The following is a 22,309-nucleotide window of genomic DNA, read 5'->3' on the forward strand; positions in this document are numbered from 1 at the left end:
TATCCTATTCCAAGCATTTAAAGCTGCTTGGTGACATAGACACAGTACTTCATCATCATAAAGAGCTTGGACCTGTGGATCAGCATATTCTCCTGCACCAAGAATTTGGTCTTGGGAAACCTCAATACCTTTTGCTCTTCCTTGCTGTTCCATATGTTTGGATTCTTCTCTGAAATAAATTCCAAACATCAAGGAAGGTCCATTATCTAAAACTGCAGACACTAACTGATGGAAATCATGGGGGGTAGCTCTAGCATTAGAAGCCCAAGTCCTTATCATTTCCTTTACGTATGCAGAGTGCAAGCCAAAATTAACAATAGCTTGCTTAATTTCTTTTAGATCATTCATTGCTATTGGCGTCCATCTAGCTTCTCTGACTCCCTTTGAGCCTTTAGAAGTTGACGCTTTGTCAGAATTAAGTATAGGGTATGCTGCTAAAACCTTTGGTAAGCCAGTTCTAATAGCTGGTGTTGGCATTGTATCCTGTCCTTGTGCCTTATTACTCTGTTCACCAGCTCCAATCATTTCTTCAATCATTTCAAGTCTTTTTATTATTGTCTCTTTTGAATCCTTAATCTCCTGACCTGCATGAGTTTCTAGTAAAGATTGTATGGTTCTTAGGAGTGCCATGATCTTCCTAAATGATAGAATATGCAAAAGAATACTAAAACCTAGTAACCAGTAAATTAAGTTATCCCCATAGTCATATAAACCTTGCATGATATAACCCATTGTATTGGTAACCAGAACAGTAAAATTCGCGTTAGAAACGGGAACTGCCATATTACCTATTATCCAGCAGGTGGCGCTGTTGCCAAGTCTCGACGAAAACACGGTCCTGTTTCAGAGTCCGCCTAGTATTTGTTAAAAACTGGAAAATGTAAGTTGCTCAACAAAGTAAATATAATTAAATCAATTCCAGAGATGGAACCAGAAACCAGAATCCAGGGGTAGAGAAGAGCAACCTGGAAGCCGCTTATGCCTCCACGTGACAGAGTCACCCTGAGGGGTTGCAGCTTTCAGCAACCGCGTGCTCTGGTTCGCGCCACTTAAGAGCTGTGCTTGCAAGGGAGATTTAAAAACGACTCAGAAAAGAGCAAACCAGGCGGGCAGAGACTACGCGGGCCTGTGGAGTTTAAATCCACAGGCAGCGGCTGAGGAAGCAAGGGCTCCCGCCAAGCTGAACAAGCGCCCGCCAAGCCGAACTTGCGGCCGCCAAGCCGAACTTCCGGCCGCCAAGCCGAACTCGCGGCTGCGAGCCGGGAGAGGTTCTAAAACCAAACGTTGGGCGCCAAATGAAGGCGTAAGTCACAAACAATGCCACACCAGTTTGGAATTATGATTAATAGGGTGGTATTTATTTAAAGGGGAAAAAACTTACAGATCACTGTCAGCCCTCTGCGTAACCAGGAAGGAAGTCAAGTCACCGGCGGAGCAGGAAGTGAAGAGAGAGAGGAGAGGGAAGTGGCCGCTTTTTTAAAGGGAGAGAGACCACGCCCCAAGGGGCTGGTATCTCAGCGGCGATAGGCTGGAGGAGTGGGAGGACCTCCCGTAACATCTCAGAGTTGTTTTGATTTGCATTTCTCTGATGACTAAGGATGTTGAGCATTTCCTTAAGTGTCTTTCAGCCATTTTAGATTCCTATGTTGAGAGTTCTCTGTTTAGGTCTGTACTCCATTTTAAATTAAATTATTTGGTTATTGGGTTTTTTTTGGTGTCCAGTTTCTTTTAATTTATATATTCTCTCTCTGCCTTTTGTTTAGTTTGGATAAAGGTTTGTCTATTTTGCTGATTTTCTCAAAGAACCAACTCTTTGTCTCATTGAATCTTTGCATTGTTTTCTTTGTTTCTACTTTGTTGATTTCAGCTCTCAATTTGATTATTTCCTGCCATCTAGTCCACTTAGGTGAGTTTGCTTCTTTTTGTTCTAAAGTTTCCAAATGTTCTGTTAGTTCACTGGTGTGGGAATTTTCCAGCTTCTTTATGTAGGCATTTAGTGCTATGAATTTTTGTCTTAACACTGCGTTCATCGTGTCCCATAAATTTGGGTATTTGTGTGGTCATTTTCATTGAATTTTAGGAAGTCACTAATTTCTCCATTTATTTCTTTCTTGACCCATTGATGATTCAGGTGAGCATTGTTTAATTTCTAAGTGTTTGTGGGCTTTCTGGAATTAGTATTGCTGTTGACTTCTAGTTTTAAGCTATGGATATCTAATAAGATACATGGGGTTATTCCAGACTTTTTTGGTATTTGTTGACATTTGTTTTGTTACCGAGTATGTGGTCAATTTTTGAGAAGGTTCCATGAGGTGCTGAGAAGGTATATTCTTTTGTGTTTGGATGAAATATTCTATATATGTCTGTTAAGTCCATTTGAGTCATAACATCTGTTAGTTCCCTTATTTCTCTGTTCATTTTTTTGTCTGACTGACCTGTCCAGTGATGAGAGTGGAGTGTTGAAGTCATCCACTATTAGTGTGTGGGGTTTAATGTATGATTTAGGCTTTAGAAGTGTTTCTTTTACATATGAGAGTGCCCTTGTATTTGGGGCATAGATGTTCAGTATTGAGATTTCCTCTTGATGGATTTTTTTCTGTGACTAATATGAAATGTTTTTCTTTGTCTCTTTTGATTGATTTTAGTTTATAGTCTATTTTGTTAGATATTAGGACAGCTACACCAGCTTGTTTCTTAGGTTCATTTGATTGGAAAATTTTTTCCCAACCCTTTACTCTGAGGTGATGTCTGTCTTTGAGACTGAGGTGTTTTTCTTGTATGCAGAAGAAGGATGGATTCTGTTTACATATCTAGTCTGTTAGCCTGTGTCTTCTTATAGGTGAGTTGAGTCCATTTATATTAAGGGATATTAATGTCCAGTGATTGCTATCTCCTGTTAATTTAGTTTTCGTTGTTGGGGATGTTAATTTGTGTGTTTGTCCTTTCTTTGGGATTTGCTTTTATGAGACCATCAATTGTCTGTGTTTTTGTTGATGTAGCCAACTTCCTTGGGTTGGAATTTTTCTTCTAGTGTTTTGTATAGGGCTGGGTTTGTGGCTAGGTATTGGTTTAATCTGGTTTTGTCATGGAATATCTTGTTTTGTCCTTCTATGGTGATTGAAAGTTTTGCTGGGTATAATAGCCTGGGCTGGTATCTGTGGTCTCTTAATGTCTGCATAACGCTTGACCACGACCTTCTGGCTTTCATTGTCTCCAATGAGAAGTCAAGTGTAATTCTCATAGGTCTGCCTTTATATGTTACTTGGCCTTTTTCCTTTTCAGCTCTTAATATTTTTTCTTTATTCTGTATGTTTAGTGTTTTGATCATTATGTGGCAAAGGGACTTTTTTTTTGATCCAGTCTGTTTGGTGGTCTGTAAGCTTCTTGTATCTTTATAGGCATATCTTTCTTTAGGTTGGGAAAGTTTTCTTTTATGATTTTGTTAAATATATTTTCTGTGCTTTTGAGTTGAACGTCTTCTTTTCTCTACCTATTATTCTTAGGTTTTGTCTTTTCATGGTGTCCCATATTTCCTGCATATTTAAGCTCTTGTTAAATTTAATGGTTTAACTGATGAGTCTATTTCCTCTATTATATCTTCAGCACTTGAGATTCTCTCTTCCATCTCTTGTATTCTGTTGTTTATGCTTGTGTTTGTTCCTGATTGTTTTCTCATGATTTCTGTTCCCTCAGCTCATGTTTTCTTTATTGTCTCTATTTCAGTTTTCATGTCTCAAATAGTTTCTTTTTTTGATTACCTTTTCTTGGTTTTCTTTATGGGATTTGCCGATGTCTTCCAATTTTTTGTTTATCTTTTCCTCCATTTCTTTGAAGGAATTTCTCATTTCCTCTTTAAGAGTTTCAAACATTTTCCTGAAGTTATTTTTTTAGGTCATTTTCTTCTGTTTCATCTGTATTTGGTTTTTCAAGTCTTGCTGTTGTAGGGTTTCTAGATTTTACTGGTGTCATCTTGCTCTTTATGGTGTTGCATGTGTTCTTACTTTTTCTACTCATCTTTTCCTCTAATTGGTGTGGTTTGGCTGTGACTCTGGTGATTAATCTTCTAGGTGCCAGTGGATCCAAGGCTCAGATGGTTGTTCCTAATGATACAGTCAGTGCCATGGTTCTAGTTACCCCGTTGGTCACTTTGTGTTCCTGGAGGTCGCTCAGCGCTCCCATGGTTTGCTCCATTCCTGTGGAGTTTGCTGTCTCAGGTCTGCTCTAGTCTAGGTTGCTGGCTCAGACCTGTTTCTGTAAATGTCCTTGATCTGGAACTGTTCCTGTGGAGGTCCCTGGCTTGGGGTTGGCCCTGCAAAGGTCTCTGGCTCTGATCTATCTCCCTTGGAAGTCTCAGAATCAGGTGTTCCCAGACCCACAGAGGACCTGGCTCAGGCCCACTCTCTCAGAGGTCCCAGACTCACGCCCAGAACCACAAAGGTTTCTGGTTCCTGCCTACTCCACTGGAGGTCCCAGACTGACACCCAGACCCGCAGAGGACCTGGCTCAGGCCTATTCCCTTAGAGGTCCCAGACTCATGTCCAGACCCGTAGAGGTCCTGGCTCAGGTCTACTCCCTCAAAGGTCTCAGATTCATGCCCAGACCCACAGCGGTTTCTGGCTCAACAGTTGCTCCACTGTGCCTGCTTCTCTGGAGTTTGCTGTCTCAGGCTTGCTCTGGCCTAGGTAGCAGGCTCAGTCCAGCTCTTTTGGAGTTTACTACTTCAGACCTGCTCTGGCCTAGATCACTGGCTTAGTCTTACAGTTTTTTCTTATTTTTTTAAAGATTCATATTTATTATGTATATAGTGTTCTGTCTGCATGTGATTCTGCAGGCCAGAAGATGGCACTGGATCTTATTACAATGGTTGTAAGCCACCATGTCGTTGCTGGGAATTGAATTCAGGACCTCTGGAAGAGCATTCAGTGCTCTTAACTGCTGAACCATCTCTCCAGCCCCTATTTTTTATGTTTTTTTATGTTTGGAGCTACTTGGAGTTTATCCAAGAAAAAGTATCTGATATTGTTTTACTTTACACATATCCCAATAATACTTATTAAACTTTGGAGGAGCAGTGGTGAGCTGACTCACTGGGTAAGGGCCTCCACACCTGATGACCCGAGTTCAATTCCCGGGATCTCACTACATTGTGGGAAGAGAGATCAACTCCTGCAGTGGTCCCCTATCTACCACATGTGCTATGGTATGCACATGGGCACACACAATTAAGTGTTATTTAAATTTTTCATAAAGGGAGACAATGCAAATACCCTACGATATTGTATTTGCTTATCAAGAAATGAAACTTGATTTTCCTAAAACATTCATTGTAAATAAAATGACAACATAGTGGCCAGGTGGTGGTGGCACACACCTTTAATTCCAGGCAGAGGCAGGCAGATCTGTTACACAGAGAAAAAAAAACCTGTCTCAAAAAACAAAACGAAACATAGACGAATGAACAATCCTGGTTCCCAAATTTCTGACGAAGCCAGGAATCCCAGGGAAACAACTGATTCTAGATCTGGGTAAAGAAGTATGTAAATGTATAGAAATTACTTTGTACCAGAAAGCAAGGATGTCCTTCAGAACAACTGGCCAAGTGGGCACGATAGAGCCAACCTAAGGAGCACTCATATGTCAAAAATGGAGAAAAAAATCTGCCCAGTGAAGTGGTACACCTGTGATCCCATCATTGGGAAAGGCAGGGACAACAGACATTGGGTTTGATGTGGTCTACACAGTGAGACTTCACCCACACACAACCCCTTTAAAAAGTAGCACAGAACTCTCTATTTCTATAAGACTGTGTCCAACTTCCTAAAATGATGGAACAGAATCTTGGCATCACCAAGGGCAACCTGGCATCATGAGCTTCTGAAGGGTACAACCAAATACAGTGGGTTAAAGAGCAACAGCACTGTGAAGTATGCTGGCCTTCCCCACCACCATCTAGGCTGAGTTCCACACATGGGGTATTTTTTGTTTGTTTGTTTGTTTTTTGAGAAAGGGTTTCTCTGTAGCTTTGGAGCTGTCCTGTAACTAGCTCTTGTAGACCAAGCTGGCCTCGAACTCACATAGATCCGCCTGCCTCTGCCTCCCGAGTACTGAGATTAAAGGCGTGTGCCACGACCCAGTTCACAACTATGACTTTTATCTGTTATCCCAGTACTCAAAAGACAAACACAGAATTGAGGTCAGCATGGTGAGTTCCAGACCAGCCAGAACTACACAAAAAGATGTCTCTAAACACCAAAAACTTTAAATATAAAATTATGGCCTAAGCCGGGCGGTGGTGGCGCACACCTTTAATCCCAGCACTCGGGAGGCAGAGGCAGGCGGATCTCTGTGAGTTCGAGGCCAACCTGGTCTACAAAGGGAGTTCCAGGACAGGAACCAAAGCTACAGAGAAACCCTGTCTCGAAAAAAAAACAAAAAAAAATTATGGCCTAAAGCATAAGTTTTCATGAGTCTATATTGATATAAATGATTGAATAAATGAATGACAATAGAGAAATCTGTCACTCACAATATATCTAATAATTTATATTTATATTCTTTCAAGGAAGTGTAGTAAAGTCACACAGTGGCACACACACACCCTGAATTCAGGAGGCTGAGACAAGAGGATGCTAACCTGGGCATATAAACTCCTGTATCAAAAAGAAGTGACATGTAATTCCTTATTCTTTTTTTTTTTAAGTTTTATTTATTTATTATGTATACAGCATTCTGTCTGGATGTTTTGCCCACAGGTCAGAAGAGGGAGCCAGATCTCATTATAGATGGTTGTGAGCCATCATGTGGTTGCTGGGAATTGAACTCAAGACCTCTGGAAGAGCAGCCTGTACTCTTAACCGCTGAGCCGTCTCTCCAGCCCTAATTCCTTATTCTTTAAGGCTGCACTTGATGGTGTCTTTCTTCGAAAAGCACTTTTTTTTTTTACAGGATTTCTCTGTGTATCTCTGGCTTCCTGGAACTCTGTAGACCAGACTGGCCTCAAACTTACAGAGATCCACCTGCCTCTGCCTCCTGAGTGCTGGGAGTAAGGTGTACAAAGAAATGCACTTTTTAAAGGAACTCTATAGTGTAAATGCTCAATATAACCTCATCCAAGCAATAGGTGATAACCCTGTGTATAATTTGTATTCTTGGGTTCTGAGGAGAAATTCACTACTACTCTGTAGCCTTTTCCCCAAAGACCCATGACCAGAATAACGATGAGGAAAAAAATCAAACAAACATCAAATCACAAATGAAGAACACAATACAAAACACCTAAGCAGCATTCCTCAAACGTGTCACAGGGAAGAAGAGCCCATGGAAACCCAATGTAACAGGAATGTGGTATCCTGGTGAGATGCTAGAACAGAACAGGAACATTAGACAAACACAGGGGGAACCAGAATAACTCATGAACCTTAATTCATGAAAATGTTAGCAGGCTTGGCGGAGCAGTCAGGAGACAGAAACAGCTGATCTCTGAGTTCAAGGCCAGTCTTTAACTTAAAAACAAACAAAAACTTCAATTCTCTCTAGATAGCCCTAGCATCAAAGTCAATATTTTGGTCCATACCTTCCAGCCACTTGGAAGGCTGAGGCCAGAAGATTTCTTTTTTCTTTTTCGAGACAGGTTTTCTCTGTAGCTTTGGAACCTGTCCTGGAACTAGCTCTTGTAGACCAGGCTGTCCTCGAACTCACAGAGATCTTCCTGTCTCTGCCTCCCTAGTGCTGGGATTAAAGGCGTGTGCGCGCTACCACCGCCCGGCTAAGGCAATAAGACAACCTAGGCTACCAAGTGAGGTCCATGTCTTGGTTCAAGGGCCAGACCGTCTCAAAAACCAAACAAAACCCCAAAAGGAAAACATGAAGGCAGTCCGTAAAGTTAAGTTTTGTCCAAAACATAACAATAAATAAAAATAAAAAATGAACTGACGCCTATGAGAGCGTCAGGAGACCCCTGCCCTGGGTCAGGCGTACAGATAACGGACTTGGCAGTGTTGACAAACTTCTAGAGGGGCCCCCCCGAACTTCAGTGCTTCTTCGAAATTCCGGCGTTCACAGCGGGCTGGGCCTGATGACGTTGTTGGCTCTCATTCGCCCCCTTCATTCCTGAGGGCGTGGCCTGGCCATTCTGCCGCGTTCTGACAGCTGAGGGGCCCTTCCTGTCCCTGTCCTTCCGGCACTCTGATTGGCTTGTGCTCCTCCTGGGGGTGTGGCAACATTTCATTGGCCCCTGTTCCTGGGCCTACGGCGTCACGCAGCGCATCCGTCGCGCTGGTCCACACGTCAGCGGCGGCTCCCACCCGGAGGAACCAGGGGCTCTACCGTAGAATCTGCGGCGGCGGCAGAGGAGCCGTGAAGGCGACGGCATCAGCGATGGCAGGGGCGGGACCGGCTCCGGGACTCCCGGTTGCAGGAGGCCCTGTGGTCCCGGGGCCTGGCGTCGGCCTCCCGGGCAAGAGCGGCGAGGAACGCTTGAAAGAAATGGAGGCGGAGATGGCCCTGTAAGGCCCTGAGCAGGAGAAATAAAAGCGGTTTCCGGGCAAATCCACTCAACCCTGGAGCCTCCGGGTCTTCAAAGGCCTGATGCGGCTCCATTAGGGGCTGTGGGATCCGTGGGACTCGGGGCTTGGAGACTTGCGCGGGGAGGCTTTGGCCGGGATGATGGCGCTGTCGTGATGTGCCCAGCGCCACTGTCTTGGTGAGAGGACCTGACATACAGTATCTGTCCCGCTCCCTCAGGTTTGAGCAAGAAGTCCTGGGAGCTCCGGTGACCGGAATCCCAACTGCTGTGCCTGCGGTGCCCACGGTAGAAGCCATGCAGGTCCCAGCAGCTCCTGTGATCCGCCCAATTATTGCCACCAACACGTACCAGCAGGTAAGGCGGTAGCTACAGCCTTTCAGTCTGGGGGGGGAACACAGTGCTTTGATCCTAAGGAGGGTTTGTTTTGCTTTTTTTTTTTTTTTTGGTTTTTCGAGACAGGGTTTCTCTGTGGTTTTGGAGTCTGTCATGGAACTAGCTCTTGTAGACCACGCTGGCCTCGAACTCACAGAGATCCGCCTGCCTCTGCCTCCCAAGTGCTGGGATTAAAGGCGTGCGCCACCACCGCCCGCCTAAGGAGGGTTTATCTGTGGAGAGCAATCAATGTTTTTTGCGTTAGTTTTTTGCATGACAAATAACTGCTCTACCAGGAACTCGGGATGCAAGACAGAGTATATTTAATCCTTTGGAAGCATCTGTTCTGCAGCATCCTATCTGGTAGAACTTTCTGCAGTGGCGGCAACTCTATAAACTTTCTGCAGCTTAGTGTTCTTCAGAAACATCTTTAAAGCTTACACTCACGGATTTGCGCTGTAGTTCAGTAGTAGAGCACGTAGGTAGCCTGTGAAAAACTCTAGTGTGTAAGGCCACCACCACCACAAAAATATAGTAAAATGTATACTTTTGCTAAATCGTCCCCAATATTGAAAATATTCCAATGCTTGATAGCTTTATATGACTAGTGGAAAGAAGGAATGAATACCAACAAAAGAAACTTGCTAATTCTGTTTGCAGTTATTAGGTGAACTGGGATGCAGCTCAGTTATAGATCTCTTGCCTAGCATGCCAAAGCCATAGGTCCCTTGCACTGAAAAAAAGACTGAAAAAAAAAAAAGCCAGGTGGTAGTGTCACATGCACTTGGGAGGCAGAGGCAGGCGGATCTCTGTTAGTTTGAGACCAGCCTGGTCTACAAGAGCTACTTCCAGGATAGGCTCCAGTTACAGAGAAACCCAGTCTCGAAAAAAAAAAGAGAGAGAGAGAGAGCAAAAAAGCACCTGGCACTGCTCTGCTCTGAGCAGTGAGCATATAGGAGAACACAAAACAGAAAAGTTATTGCTGCTTCTTTGGTGTTTACATTTTAGTAGAGAGAGAGATTACAGAGTGGTAAGAAGGGCAAAGTTTGAGCTGGGCCGTCATGGTACACACCCTTAATCCCAGCACTTGGGGGGCAGAGGCAGGTGGATCTCTGTGAATTCCAGACCAGCCTGGTCTATACAGCGAGTGCCAGGACAGGTTCCAAAGCTACATAGAGAAACCCTGTCTCAAAAAAAAAAAAAAGAGGGGGCCCAAGTCAGGGAAGGCCTTTGTGTTTTATTTTAGTAAAGCAAAGATATAAACAAGCGATGGAGGCATGCAGATGTCTGGAGTGATGTTATCCCCCAGTAGAGAGCTGTCCGTGCAGACCCTGAGAAAGTGTATAGTGGTCATAGTGTTCAAGCAACAGCAGAGAGCTGAATGTGCAGAGAACTTGAGCAGAGGAAAAGGAAAGTCTAGAAGATTTAAGACGGTGATGGAGCCTGACAGTGTGATGCACGCCTTTAATCCCAGCACTCGGAGGCAGAGGCAGGTGGATCTCTGTGAGTTCGAGGCCAGCCTGGTCTACAGAGCGAGTTCCAGGACAGGCTCCAAAGCTATAGAGAAACCCTGTCTCAAAAAAACCAGAAAAAAAGAAGACAGTAATGGAAGCTACATTGTGCAGGGTCTTGTAAGCTACTTTGAGAATCTTGGCTTTTACTTTTTTTAGGGGGAGGGCATGGTTTCGAGACAGGGTTTCTCTCTGTGACAGCTTTGGCTGTCCTGAAACTCACTCTGTAGACCAGACTGGCCTCAAGTACTCGAAGATCCTCCTGCCTCTGCCTCCTGAGTGCTGAGTTTCAAGGTGTGCACCCCCCACTACCATTCATCTGGCTTTTACTTTTGAGATAAAGAACTACTAGAGAATTCTAAGAACAAGGGTGATAGTGGTCCAAGATAAGCAGGTGGCTATCTGGATAATAGACTAGAGGGGTCAAGGGTAAATTCTAGGAGTTGGAGGACGAGGCTAATAATCTATGTAAAATGGATTTAGGTAACAGGGAGGACAAGTTGGACATTACTTGAGATAGTTCTGTGGTGTCTACAGCCTTGCCCTGAACATGCTTGACTTCAGAAAAGAATCAGGGACTTGGTTATTTCTCGGATGGGAGATAGTACTATAGGAAAGCTGAGTCAGAGAAATTGATCCTGGGAGAGATTAATACTAGTAGCTTTACTCAGTATGGCTCCAGGAGCCCCTGTGAAGGGACCTTGTAGCAGAGCCTGACTGGTCACCAACCCCATAAAGCACAGGCGACCTGCCAGGGCGAGCCAGCTGATGCTGATGAGCAACTCTGAGCCAGGCCTCCTTCTCCCCAATAGGTCCAACAGACCCTGGAGGCCCGGGCAGCTGCTGCAGCCACAGTGGTTCCTCCCATGGTGGGAGGCCCTCCTTTTGTGGGCCCAGGTAAGTAACTAAGTGAGAGGGCGTGGGTCAGGCTGGGTGGTTAGAAGGGATACTCAGAGCTTGCCTCCCACCATCCTCATCTCTCCTCCCCACAGTTGGCTTTGGCCCTGCTGATCGCAGTCACCTGGACAGTCCTGAGGCTCGAGAAGCCATGTTCCTGAGACGAGCAGGTGGGTTGAGGACCAGGACCCCACATTTGACCAGGCACGCTTGTTTAGGCCTAGAAACTCTGGCTCCTTGCCCTAATCTGCTCTAGATTCCTTTCTCCGCTCTGATGATGTCTTAGGACAGCACACACTTGTGTGCCTCCTGATGTCTCAACTCAGTTTGTTCTCAGTCCTGTCAGTCCTCACTGGAAACCTCGACAGTGTCTCCTGAAGCTTTCGCTCCTTCTAGCAAGCTCTTCAGTTTGCTCACTGTGCTTTGTCACCTTTGCTTCCTCCAGCAAGCAAGCGCTGCGAAGGACAGGACTCTTGATTTTTGTCACGAGTAGCACCAGGCAACTCACTAGTGGTCAGGAGCCTTTGTGACCCGGTTCCATGCAGATCCTGATCTCCCACCATACTCGGGAGCTCCAAGCATAGCTGAGTTGTCAGAGAAAGTCAAGGAACCTTCTCTCTTCTGCTTCTTGTCACTCAGCTGTGACCTTCAGACCTTCTGTCCACCAGCCATTCCCCATGTTTTCCACTCTGGCCCTTCAGGTGTATATATGTATATATACACATACCGCCGGTTTTTATGATGTTGCTTGTGAGAATGTGTGCTAAGATGTGTGTTCTTAGTTGGATGTAAAATTCTGTTGATTAGCCGGGTGGTTGTGGCACACGCCTTTAATCCCAGCACTTGGGAGGCAGACACGTACAGATCTCTGTGAGTTTGAGGTCATCCTGGTCTACAAGAGCTAGTTCCAGGACAGGCTACAGAGAAACCCTGTCTCAAAAAACAAAGACAAAATTACTTTGATTGTGTTTGTTAATAGTGCTATGCTTTTGTTGTGCTAGGGATGAGCCCAGGGCCTCAAATGTATTCTACACTGAACTGCATCCAAGCCCTTAGCTCTTAAAAATAAGACCTTGCTATGCAGCCCAGGAGGGCTTCAGACACAAGTCCTGTCTCTGCCTCCTGAGTACTATGGTTAAGGGATGTCTCTGTTCCTGGCTTTCTTTTTTAATCTGATGGTGTCTGATGAATCTTAACATCTGCTCTTTAGTAAGTTATCAAAGTGAAAATCTGACTTGATCACCCTGCCCAGATCCCTAACCTGCTGTTCTCTCAGGAGGATACCACTGCTTAGCCAGGAAGGCTGCCTTGATGCCTATCAGTCTTTCTCTTTGAACTCCCCCCCCCATTTCCTCTGGGATACCACCTATACTTGAGGGGAAAGGTTTTCCTTATATACTCTCCCTCGTGGAGGTATTTCTGCTCACACCTTGCTGGACTTTTAGTTATCCTGAGGTCCTAGCTCATGGGTCCCTTTTTCCAGGAGGCCTCAAGTCCCCTGGCTGGGTCATGGCACTCTGGCCTCTGACAGCTCCTTGGGCTGTCCTTCTCTGGCAGTGCATGGATTTCCTCCTATCCTAGACCCAGAGTCTGGCACCCCCATGGTCTGCTGGGTTCCTAGCACTGTTCACAACAGGCTTAGGCCCTCAGGAAATCCTTGACATCAGTTTGCTGAGTGAAGCAATGGCAAAACCACCTCATCTTCTCCAGGATTTCTTGGGTACTGAGAGTACCTATCAAACAGCTTGCCCGTAGTGTCCCAATCCCCCATGACACCCCCATCTCTCTCTCCCACAGCTGTGGCCCCTCAGAGGGCCCCTATCCTGCGTCCAGCCTTCGTCCCCCACGTGCTACAGAGAGCAGGTGAGGGGCCAGGGTCATGATCCCTGCCAAGCAATTTCTCTCAAGCCCTGGAACTCCCCCTCTAACACCCTAACAGATTCTGCTCTCTCTTCTGCAGCAGGTGGCCCCCGACCTATGGCCCTGAGGCCCCCGCACCAGGCTCTGGTTGGACCCCCTCTGCCTGGGCCTCCTGGACCACCCATGATGCTGCCACCAATGGCCCGGGCCCCTGGACCACCCCTGGGTTCTATGGCTGCTCTGAGACCTCCCCTGGTAAGTGGGACTGATTAGTGTGGTTAAAGGTGCAGTGGGTAGGGGCTCCAGTCCTAACTCACTACATTTAAGTCTCTCTTCCTCGACTTTGTTTCTGTTTCTTTGTACCTGTGTTGTTTCATTTCTTTATATGACAAAAATCTTTATTTTCTTTGCTCTTTACAGACAAGAACTTGCTACTTAGCTCAGGCTGGCCTAAACCTTACAGTCCTCCTGCTTCAGCCTCCCAAGTGATGAGGGTAGAGGCATGTAGACCATGCCCAGCTTTCTCCTATGTGGAAGAGAGTATAAAAAGAAACACGTAAGCCAGATGGTGGTGGCACTTGCCTTTATTTAATCCCAGCACTTGGGAGGCAGAGGCAGGCAGATCTCTGTGAGTTCGAGGCCAGCCTGGTATACAAGAGCGAGTTCCAGGACAGGCTTCAAAGCTACACAGAAACCCTGTCACAAAAAAAAAAAAAAAAAAACAGAAAGGGGGCTGGAGAGATGGCTCAGAGGTTGGGAACATTGCCTGCTCTTCCAGGAGTCCTGAGTTCAATTTCCGGCAACCACGTGGTGGCTCACAACCATCTGTGACGAGGTCTGGTGCCCTCTTCTGGCCTGCGGGCATGCACACGGACAGAATATTGTATGCATAATAAATAAATAAATAAATATTTAAAAAAAAACAGAAAGGAAAGAAGGAAGGAAGGAAAAGAAAGACCTGTTGATAATTATTCCCATGTGTTTTTGTTTTCCTTTAATTCCTTCTTTGTCCCTGTATACATTAACCTGTGTCTATCTCCCTTGCTGCCTTTGTTTCTGTGTCCAACTGACTATGCTTCTCTGCTCCTTGTTCCCGGGCTCCCAGACCCTTGCTTTGTTTACAGTGGGGGTGGTAAAATATGAACCTGTGAGCTGCCCATCCCTCACACCCTCCTCTTGCCCACAGGAAGAGCCAGCGGCTCCTCGAGAGCTGGGCCTTGGCCTTGGGTTAGGCCTGAAGGAGAAGGAAGAGGCAGCAGTGGCCGCAGCAGCTGGGCTGGAGGATGCTGGGACAGCAGTGGCTGTAGGGGCAGGAGGAGCCCCAACTGGCCCTGCTGTCATTGGCCCCAGCCTCCCACTGGCCCTAGCCATGCCCTTGCCTGAGCCTGAGCCACTGCCTCTCCCACTGGAGGTGGTACGTGGCCTGTTGCCTCCACTGAGAATTCCTGAGCTCCTGTCCCTGCGTCCACGACCCCGGCCCCCTCGGCCTGAACCACCTCCTGGCCTCATGGCCCTAGAGGTAAGCGGGGACTATGCAACAAAGGGACAGGGCTGGGAAAGCCAAAGCCCGTGAGCTTCCACACAGGAACACAGCCCTGTAGTCAGAGGATGGTCAGGTGTAGATGGGGGAGGCAGCCCCTCATGTAACACAGCTAGAAGCTTATGTAGCATTTGAGTGGGAGGTGCCAGGGATGGAGGTAGTTCAGAGCACAAGACTCCCAACACCCTTCCCTGCCCCTACAGGTCCCAGAGCCACTGGGTGAGGACAAGAAGAAAGGCAAGCCAGAAAAATTGAAACGCTGCATTCGCACAGCAGCGGGGAGCAGCTGGGAGGACCCCAGCCTGCTGGAGTGGGATGCTGGTGAGTGGACCAAAGTGAGAGGTTGGGCATCACCCATCCAAGAACATTCTGTCCTGAGTTTTCAGGGCCACTGACAGGGAAGGGGGAAAAGGGTGACCGCACAATGTCTGGAGGGTGTGGTGGGCAGAATTGTTCTCTAGGGCTTTGGTGTGGTTTTGCTGGAGACAGGCTGTCTCTGTGACCCAGGATGGCCTAGACTTTCAATCCTTCTGGCTCAGTCTCCCGAGTGATAGAAATACAGGTGAGGGCCACCAGGCCGCTTGGTACCTAGAGCTTTCAGACTCTTTCTCATGGGGAACTTGGCATGCTGAAGGTCAGAGGATTCTGTTTCAATCCTTTTGAGGCACACAGTGATAAGTGAATGGCCTACCTGCTGCCCAGATTCCACAGTTAGCCTTCTGCTGTATTCGCTTTATTCCTGTGTGTTTGGGTGCATGTGCGCACATGCGTGTACACACACACACACACACACATGCAATGCTAGGGATGGATCCCAGGGCCGTGCACACGCTGGGCAGTCATGCTACCTTAGAATCCTGCCTTCACAGGATTTCCTCGTTCTTTATTGTTTGAAACAAGAAGTGAAATTATTACTTAGGTTGTTTTGTGAGGCAAAGCCTCATGTAGCCCAGATTGGTCTTCAATTCATTGTGTAGCCAAGTAGGACCTTGAAGTTCTGACTCTCCTGCCTCTCCATCTGAAGTGCTGGCATGTGCTACCATGCTTCAGTTTATGCAGTGTTGTGGGCTGAACCCATGCATGCAGTCAGCTCTACCAGCTGCTCAACATCCCTAGCCAATACCTAGTATTCACCCCAAGAAAGACTTTCTTTCGTGTTATAATCCTATTTAAACAGCTAAGAAAATAACAGTAATTATTGATTTTGAGACCAGCTCTTTGATATAGCCAAGGCCAGTCTTGAACTCACCATCCTCTTACTCCAACCTCCCAAGTGCTAAAATTGCAAGTGTTTCACTATACCCAGCTTCTACTCTTTCTACTTTATTAAACTGGCCTATGTAGCTCAGTGGTGGAGCACTTGCCTAGCATGTGTGAGCCCCTGAGTAGTTCATCTCCAGTACTGCAGAAAAAAATTTATCTGACGCTAGAGAGATGCTTCAGTGGTTAGAACATAGACCACTTCTGCAGAGGACCTGAGGTCAGTTCCTTCCTGAAGTTCAGGTCCCTCACAACTGCTTGTCACTACAACTCTAGGGGATCTGACACTTTCTTCTAGACTCAGAGACACCAGCCCTCACCTGTGCACCTACCCACACAGACACATGCACATGTACTAAAAGAAAAATCTAGCCAGGCGTGGTGGCACATGCCCTTAATCTGAGCTCACTCGAGCAGAGGCAGGCAGATCTCTGTGGGTTCAGGGACACTCTGGTCTACAGAGTGAGTTCCAGGACAGCCAGAGCTACACGGAGAAACCCTGTCTCAAAACAACAAAAGAAAAGAAAAATCTTAGGCCAGGTATGGTGACACACTCCAGAGGCAGTCAGGTCTTGTGAGTTCGAGGCCAGCCTGGTTACATAGCAACTTCCAGGTCATCCATAGATACATAGTGATACTCTGTCTCCAAAAAAAAAATGTGATTTTTTTTTTTAAAGGCAAAAAAGAAAAAAGCTAGCTGCTAACTTAAGTCCTAAACCCAGAAGAAATGAGTAGTCGTTCATGCAGAACTGTGAGGATAGAGGGTCTAGATTCTGGCCAGCATCCTTGTGTTGCCTCAGGTTCATGACCATAAAGCCAGGTGGGCAGGAGAGGATCTGGTGAGAACTCTGCTTGCTTGAACTCCCCTGCCCGACTACACCTGCAGACCTGACCCAGACTGTCAACTTCAGTAGGAAGGGTGGGCCTTATAAGAAGTGAGAAGAGTGCCTGCCCTCAAAGATGCTTTAGCTGGCCTGACATGGTGGCACCTGCTCTGATTCCAGTACTCCGGGAGGAAGAGGCAGGCAGATCTCTGTGTGTTCAAGGCCAGCCAATTACATAGTGAGACCCTTCTACTGTCCAAAACAAAGTTTTTTGTGGTTTTGTTTGTTTGGTTTTGGTTTTTCAAGAAAAGGTTTCTCAGTGTAACCTGGACTGTCCTGGAACTTGCTCTGTAGACCAGACTGACCTCAAACTCACAGAGATCCACCTGCCTCTGCTTCCCGAGTGCTGGGATTAAAGGCGTGCACCACCACTGCCCAGCTCCAAAGGGAAGTTTTAGCTGAAAGGTCAGCTTGTGGGGTACCTGACCTCAGGTTACACCTCTGCAACCTTTTTTTTTCTTCCTTTTTCAAATGAAGGTGGTCTTGCCACCACATCTGACTTGTATATTATATGATAATTTATTTTTTAAGTATGTGGGTCAATGACCTTGCTAGAAAATCTCATTCTCTGGGTTGTTAGACTTTCCTTCTGGGGTAGCCTAACTCACTCTAATAGTGTCTTAGTCACTATGGAAACCATGGGGCTGGCAGCTCCAGCCATAGCTGAGGGCAGAGCAAACTTTCCTTCACTCCAGCCCTCAACTGCTGCCTCCCTTCCCATGACAGTCTTGCTGTGGCCCTGGTGCAGCTGACTTTATCATGCCGGCCTCCCATCCCTATTTCTAAGGAGGAAGACAGTAATTTAAGAGCATGCCCAGTTAGACCGGTGGTAGAGGTCCCCTTGGAGAAGGGACAGGCAGTGTGTTCCCATGACAATGTGGAGTTGGAGCAGACTTGCAGAGATAACCCAGTTGAGGAAGAGTGCAGTGTTGTGCCGAAGGCTGGTGAGTGACGGGGCCACAAAGGACCAAGGACAGGCTAGAGCTGGGACAGAGTTAGGCTCCATTGCAGAGGTAAGAGACTACAGTAGGTGATGAAAGGCTATGCAGTTAGAGGTTAAGGTATAAATTCTGGCTGGGTCTGGTGATTCACACCTGTATTTCCAGCGCTTAGGAGGCTAGTCTGGACTTCTGTTTGAAAAAATGGGGTGGTAGAGACCCTGGAGCCAGATACCCAAACTTGTCCCAGCTCTGCTTGATGTGTGAGTTCAGGCAGCTGCTTGGTTCCTCTGTCTCAGTGGGAAAGGTCCTGGGGAGTCTCAGGTGCTTATGTAACAGGCTGCCTGTCACAAGGTGGTCACTACCATGTGGATATTGGCAGTTATTACTGAGGATCCCAGGGCAGAGACTGAGGATAGAAGGAGGGGCACTCCGGGATGCTCTGAACTCGTCTCTCTCCTAATTCCAGATGACTTCAGGATCTTCTGCGGGGACCTGGGCAATGAGGTGAATGATGACATATTGGCACGTGCCTTCAGCCGTTTCCCATCCTTCCTTAAGGCTAAGGTGATCCGTGACAAGCGCACAGGCAAAACCAAGGGCTACGGCTTTGTCAGCTTCAAGGACCCCAGTGACTATGTGCGAGCCATGCGTGAGATGAACGGTGGGTGAGGCCTGTCCTGGGGATAGTGAGTGTGGGCCGACATAAGCCTGACCTCCCTAGTTTGACCTGGAATCCTCCATTCCCACAGGGAAGTACGTGGGCTCACGCCCCATCAAACTTCGCAAAAGCATGTGGAAGGACCGGAACCTGGATGTGGTCCGCAAGAAGCAGAAGGAAAAGAAAAAGCTGGGCCTCAGATAGGGTCTGTGGCTTGGCACCCGCTCCCACCCAGCCGGGCGCTAGCTGCTTCCCACAGATGTTTGTGGGAAACTCCAGTTGTCCACTCCCCTGTCCCAAAACCAGTTTCAATAAATTTACCTTCATTTCCATCCCTGACTGGGCTTAGAAACTGTCAGCTGACAGGGCCTGGCTCACTGAGAAGTGGGAACTTGGAAAGTTTACCCAGCAAACATTTAGGAGCACAATGTCAAGCCTGTAGTGTGCCCATTACTTCTTTTGTTTTTGGTTTCTCAAGCATTCCTTTTGTGTATGTGGTGTGTGTGGTGTGGATGGAATAAGTCAGAGGACTTCTAGTTTTCTTCTCTCCTTCTACCACGTGGGTTCCAGGGATCAAACTGGTCCTCAAACTTGGTGGTAAACATCTTTCATTACCCACTGAGTCATCTCATCAACTCCCTCTCTCGTATGTTCCTGACTGGCCTCAAACCTGGATGTGGTTCACAACTGTACTCCAAGCACTTGGAAGGCTGAGGCAGGAGGAACAAGCATTTGAGGCCAACCTGTGCTACATAGCAAGAATTTGTTTTTAAAAGGGAGACCCAGAGAGGCAGGCGGATCTCTGTGAGTTTGAGACCAGCCTGGTCTACAGAGCTAGTTCCAGGACAGGCTCCAAAGCCACCGAGAAACCCTGTCTCGAAAAACCAAAAAAAAAAAAAAGGGGAGACCCAGATCTCTAAGGCTACATACATGCACTACCACACCAAATGTATGGGGGTGCTGGGGATTGAATTGAGGGGTGGTTGTTGTTGTTGTTGTTAAATGTATTTATTTATCGTGTATACAGTTTTTATCTGCTTGTATGCCTGCATAACAGAAGAGGGCACCAGATCTCATTTTAGATGGTTGTGAGCCATCATACGTTTGCTGGGAATTGAACTCAGGTCCGCTGGAAGAGCAACCAGTGCTCTTAACCTCTGAGCCATCTCTCCAGCCCAAATTGAGGGCTGTGTTTGTATTAGGTAGGGCCAACCATCAGAGCCTTACCTCCACCCTCTGACCTCTTAAAGTTTTAAGTGTATATGGCCTATTCTGTGAGGAAGAGGAGCTGTGGCAAGGTCAAAGCCAAGCCTGGCTTGGGTCCGTGTTTCTGACTCCAGCCTGTGCTCTTGGCACTGAAGCAAGGTGCCCTTCTAGAGTGCACATCATGACAGGCTCCCATCTACCCCAAGGTCTAGGCAATGCTGGGGCTTCTGTGGGTTCTCTGAAGCTCTTAGAGCTCATGATGCACTGTCTTCATGGCCCCCCAGCCAGCCAGGCCTGGATGCGATCAGGACTTGGATTGAGAAGTTCAGGAACTAACCTGAGGATAGAGCCATTCTGAAGGAGGAATTCTCTGTAGCCCAGGCTGGGCTCCAGCTTGGCATTCCTACCTCAGCCTCCCAGTGTGCAGCGCCATCTCTAGCTGAGACTTCATGCTCTCTTCCTCACCTTGTGGACTTCAGATGTGCGCATTACTTTGGTGAGCCCTATTCAGCCTCTCTTGTAGGCTTCTGGGTTCCCACTTCACTTTTCTTCAAACCTATTAGCTGTCTGCATCTCGGGTCTATCCCTAGCTTCAAGCTTGAGGAATGTCCTCTAGACTGTGGACACCAGGCCTAAGCTCAGATGTCCCTCTGAAGACAACACTGAGCCCAGAAAGCTGAGACAATGTTTAGACATCAAACCCAGCCTGGCTCAAAGGTTGACACTGGAACCCTGAGGCCTGAGTTGGTGATGCATGAGGAGAAGCCCAGAAATTGGGAAGCTGAGGCAGGAGGATCAACATGAGTTCCAGGCCAGTCTGAATTGATAGCAAGACTCTTATCTCAAAAGCCTACAGAGCCAGGCGGTGGTGGCGCACGCCTTTAATCCCAGCACTTGGGAGGCAGAGGCAGGCGGATCTCTGTGAGTTCGAGGCCAGCCTGGTCTACAAGAGCTAGTGCCAGGACAGGCTCCAAAGCTACAGAAAAACCCTGTCTCGGAAAAGCTAAAAAAAAAAAAAAAAAAATCAAAATCCTACAGAATGGAATTCCCAAGGTGGGGGCGATAGCATATGCTTGTATGACTGGGGTAGGGGAACTGCCAAGAGTGAGACCCAGACTCTAAATAAATAAATAAATTGGCTGCGTGTGGTGGCACACACCTTTAACTCCAGCACTGGGAGGCAGAGGCAGAAAAATTCTATGAATTTGATGCCATCCTGATCTACATATCAGTTCCAGGCTAGCCAGAGTTACACGAAGTGAGACTCTGTTTCAAAAAAGGAAGGAAGAAGAAGATCAGAAATGAAATGTCCTAGTCTTATCTATAGAAGCTGGGGAGGCCCAAGCCAGAAGGCAGAGGTGCTGGGCTGGAGTGTAGGAAGAAGGTGTGGAGGTTTCCTAGAGACACACCTATCAGAACCCTGGGTTGGGGAACAAATTAAGGGAGACAGGCACCAGGATGGAGAGGTAATTCCAAACCTCTCTGGAAGATCACTCTGGAGAGGTGTCAAATTTCTCCTGTTCCGTGTCCCCACACCCCTTACAACTCCCTCTCTGACGTCACATTTTCCAGTCTGGCCCCAGGAGTGAGGACCTCCCTGGCAGGAAGTGCCCTTTAGCCCCCTGCCACCTGGAATGGAGCGCTAAGCCCCAGAACCCTTAGACTCCCTTCTCCCAGTGTCCAGCCAGCCCTTCCTACCCTGAACCCCTTCTCCCTGCAACTAAAGGAGTGAGTGAGGAGATGGAAATATGGCCCAAGAAAAGAGGATTGTCAAAGAGCACCAGACTACAATTCTGGGCCACAACAGGTAGAGTAAAAACCATCGCTAGCATGGTACAGAGAGATGGGGCAACAGGGACACGCAGGAGTAAGCAAGATACTTGTCAAGAGATAGGGTGGCAAGGCCTCACCTCAGGCTAGTACAACAGGGATCTAGGACTGGGAACCAAAGTCATAGAAGAGGGAGACAGGAAAGGCCAGATTCAGGTAAAGGAAATCTGGGGTAAGGACACCAGGACCCTTTAAGCCCCTGGTGGGTGGGTGGACTGGGAGGGGGGGTCTAGAGGATCTCCCCAGGGGCTCATGGCTCACTCAACACTGGATCCGGTTATAGCTCCCAAAAGACTGTTCTCTCTTGGGGTTCAGTTTTTCTGCCTCCCTCTCTCACACTCTACAATACTGAAGAATGAAGGGACTGTGCCCGTTCTGGAGCCTGGACTAAAAAGACGTGGATCAGGAGGCTGGAGAGATGGCTCCGTGGTTCAGAGCATACGCTGCTCTTGCAGAGGTGCCCACATGGTAGCTCATAACCATCCATTACTCCATCTCTAGAGGATCCAATGCCACCTTCCAATTTCCATAGGCACCACATATGCACATGGTATACAGACAGAAAAAACACACATAAAAATTTTTAAAAATTTTGCTAGGCATCATTGTACATGTTTGTAATCTCAGAACCCAGGAAGAAGGAGGATCAACAATTATCTTTGAGGTCGTCAGGGGCTGCATAATCAAACCCTTGCTCTAAAAACCAAGGGGTTAGGTGAATGAGATGACTTAGTGGGGAGAGACACGACACATTGTGGCTACTTCTGATGACCTGAGTTTGATCGCAGAATTCACATGGTGAGAGGAGAGCACTCACCCCACAAGG

General features: G+C 47.1%; 1 protein-coding gene across 3 annotated transcripts; it reads left to right on the forward strand.

The window, feature by feature from the left end:
• The first annotated feature begins 8,255 nt into the window (after positions 1–8,255).
• Positions 8,256–18,779, forward strand: Rbm42 (RNA binding motif protein 42). Of its 3 annotated transcripts, none has more exons than XM_075985187.1 (10): positions 8,256–8,504; positions 8,743–8,878; positions 11,220–11,304; positions 11,400–11,474; positions 13,102–13,167; positions 13,244–13,419; positions 14,351–14,683; positions 14,908–15,025; positions 18,256–18,450; positions 18,539–18,779. In XM_075985187.1, the coding sequence occupies exons 1-10, from the start codon at positions 8,377–8,379 to the stop codon at positions 18,649–18,651; spliced, it is 1,425 nt and encodes a 474-aa protein (XP_075841302.1). In that variant the 5' UTR covers positions 8,256–8,376; the 3' UTR covers positions 18,652–18,779. The 3 variants fall into 3 exon arrangements, with proteins under 3 accessions (XP_075841302.1, XP_075841311.1, XP_075841322.1); XM_075985196.1 differs by having other exon boundaries at positions 13,265–13,419; XM_075985207.1 differs by lacking the exon at positions 13,102–13,167 and having other exon boundaries at positions 8,257–8,504; positions 13,265–13,419.
• The last annotated feature ends 3,530 nt before the right edge of the window (positions 18,780–22,309 follow it).

The sequence above is a fragment of the Microtus pennsylvanicus genome, chromosome 1 (assembly GCF_037038515.1).
Source record: "Microtus pennsylvanicus isolate mMicPen1 chromosome 1, mMicPen1.hap1, whole genome shotgun sequence".
In the NCBI taxonomy this organism is placed as follows: Eukaryota; Metazoa; Chordata; class Mammalia; order Rodentia; family Cricetidae; genus Microtus; species Microtus pennsylvanicus.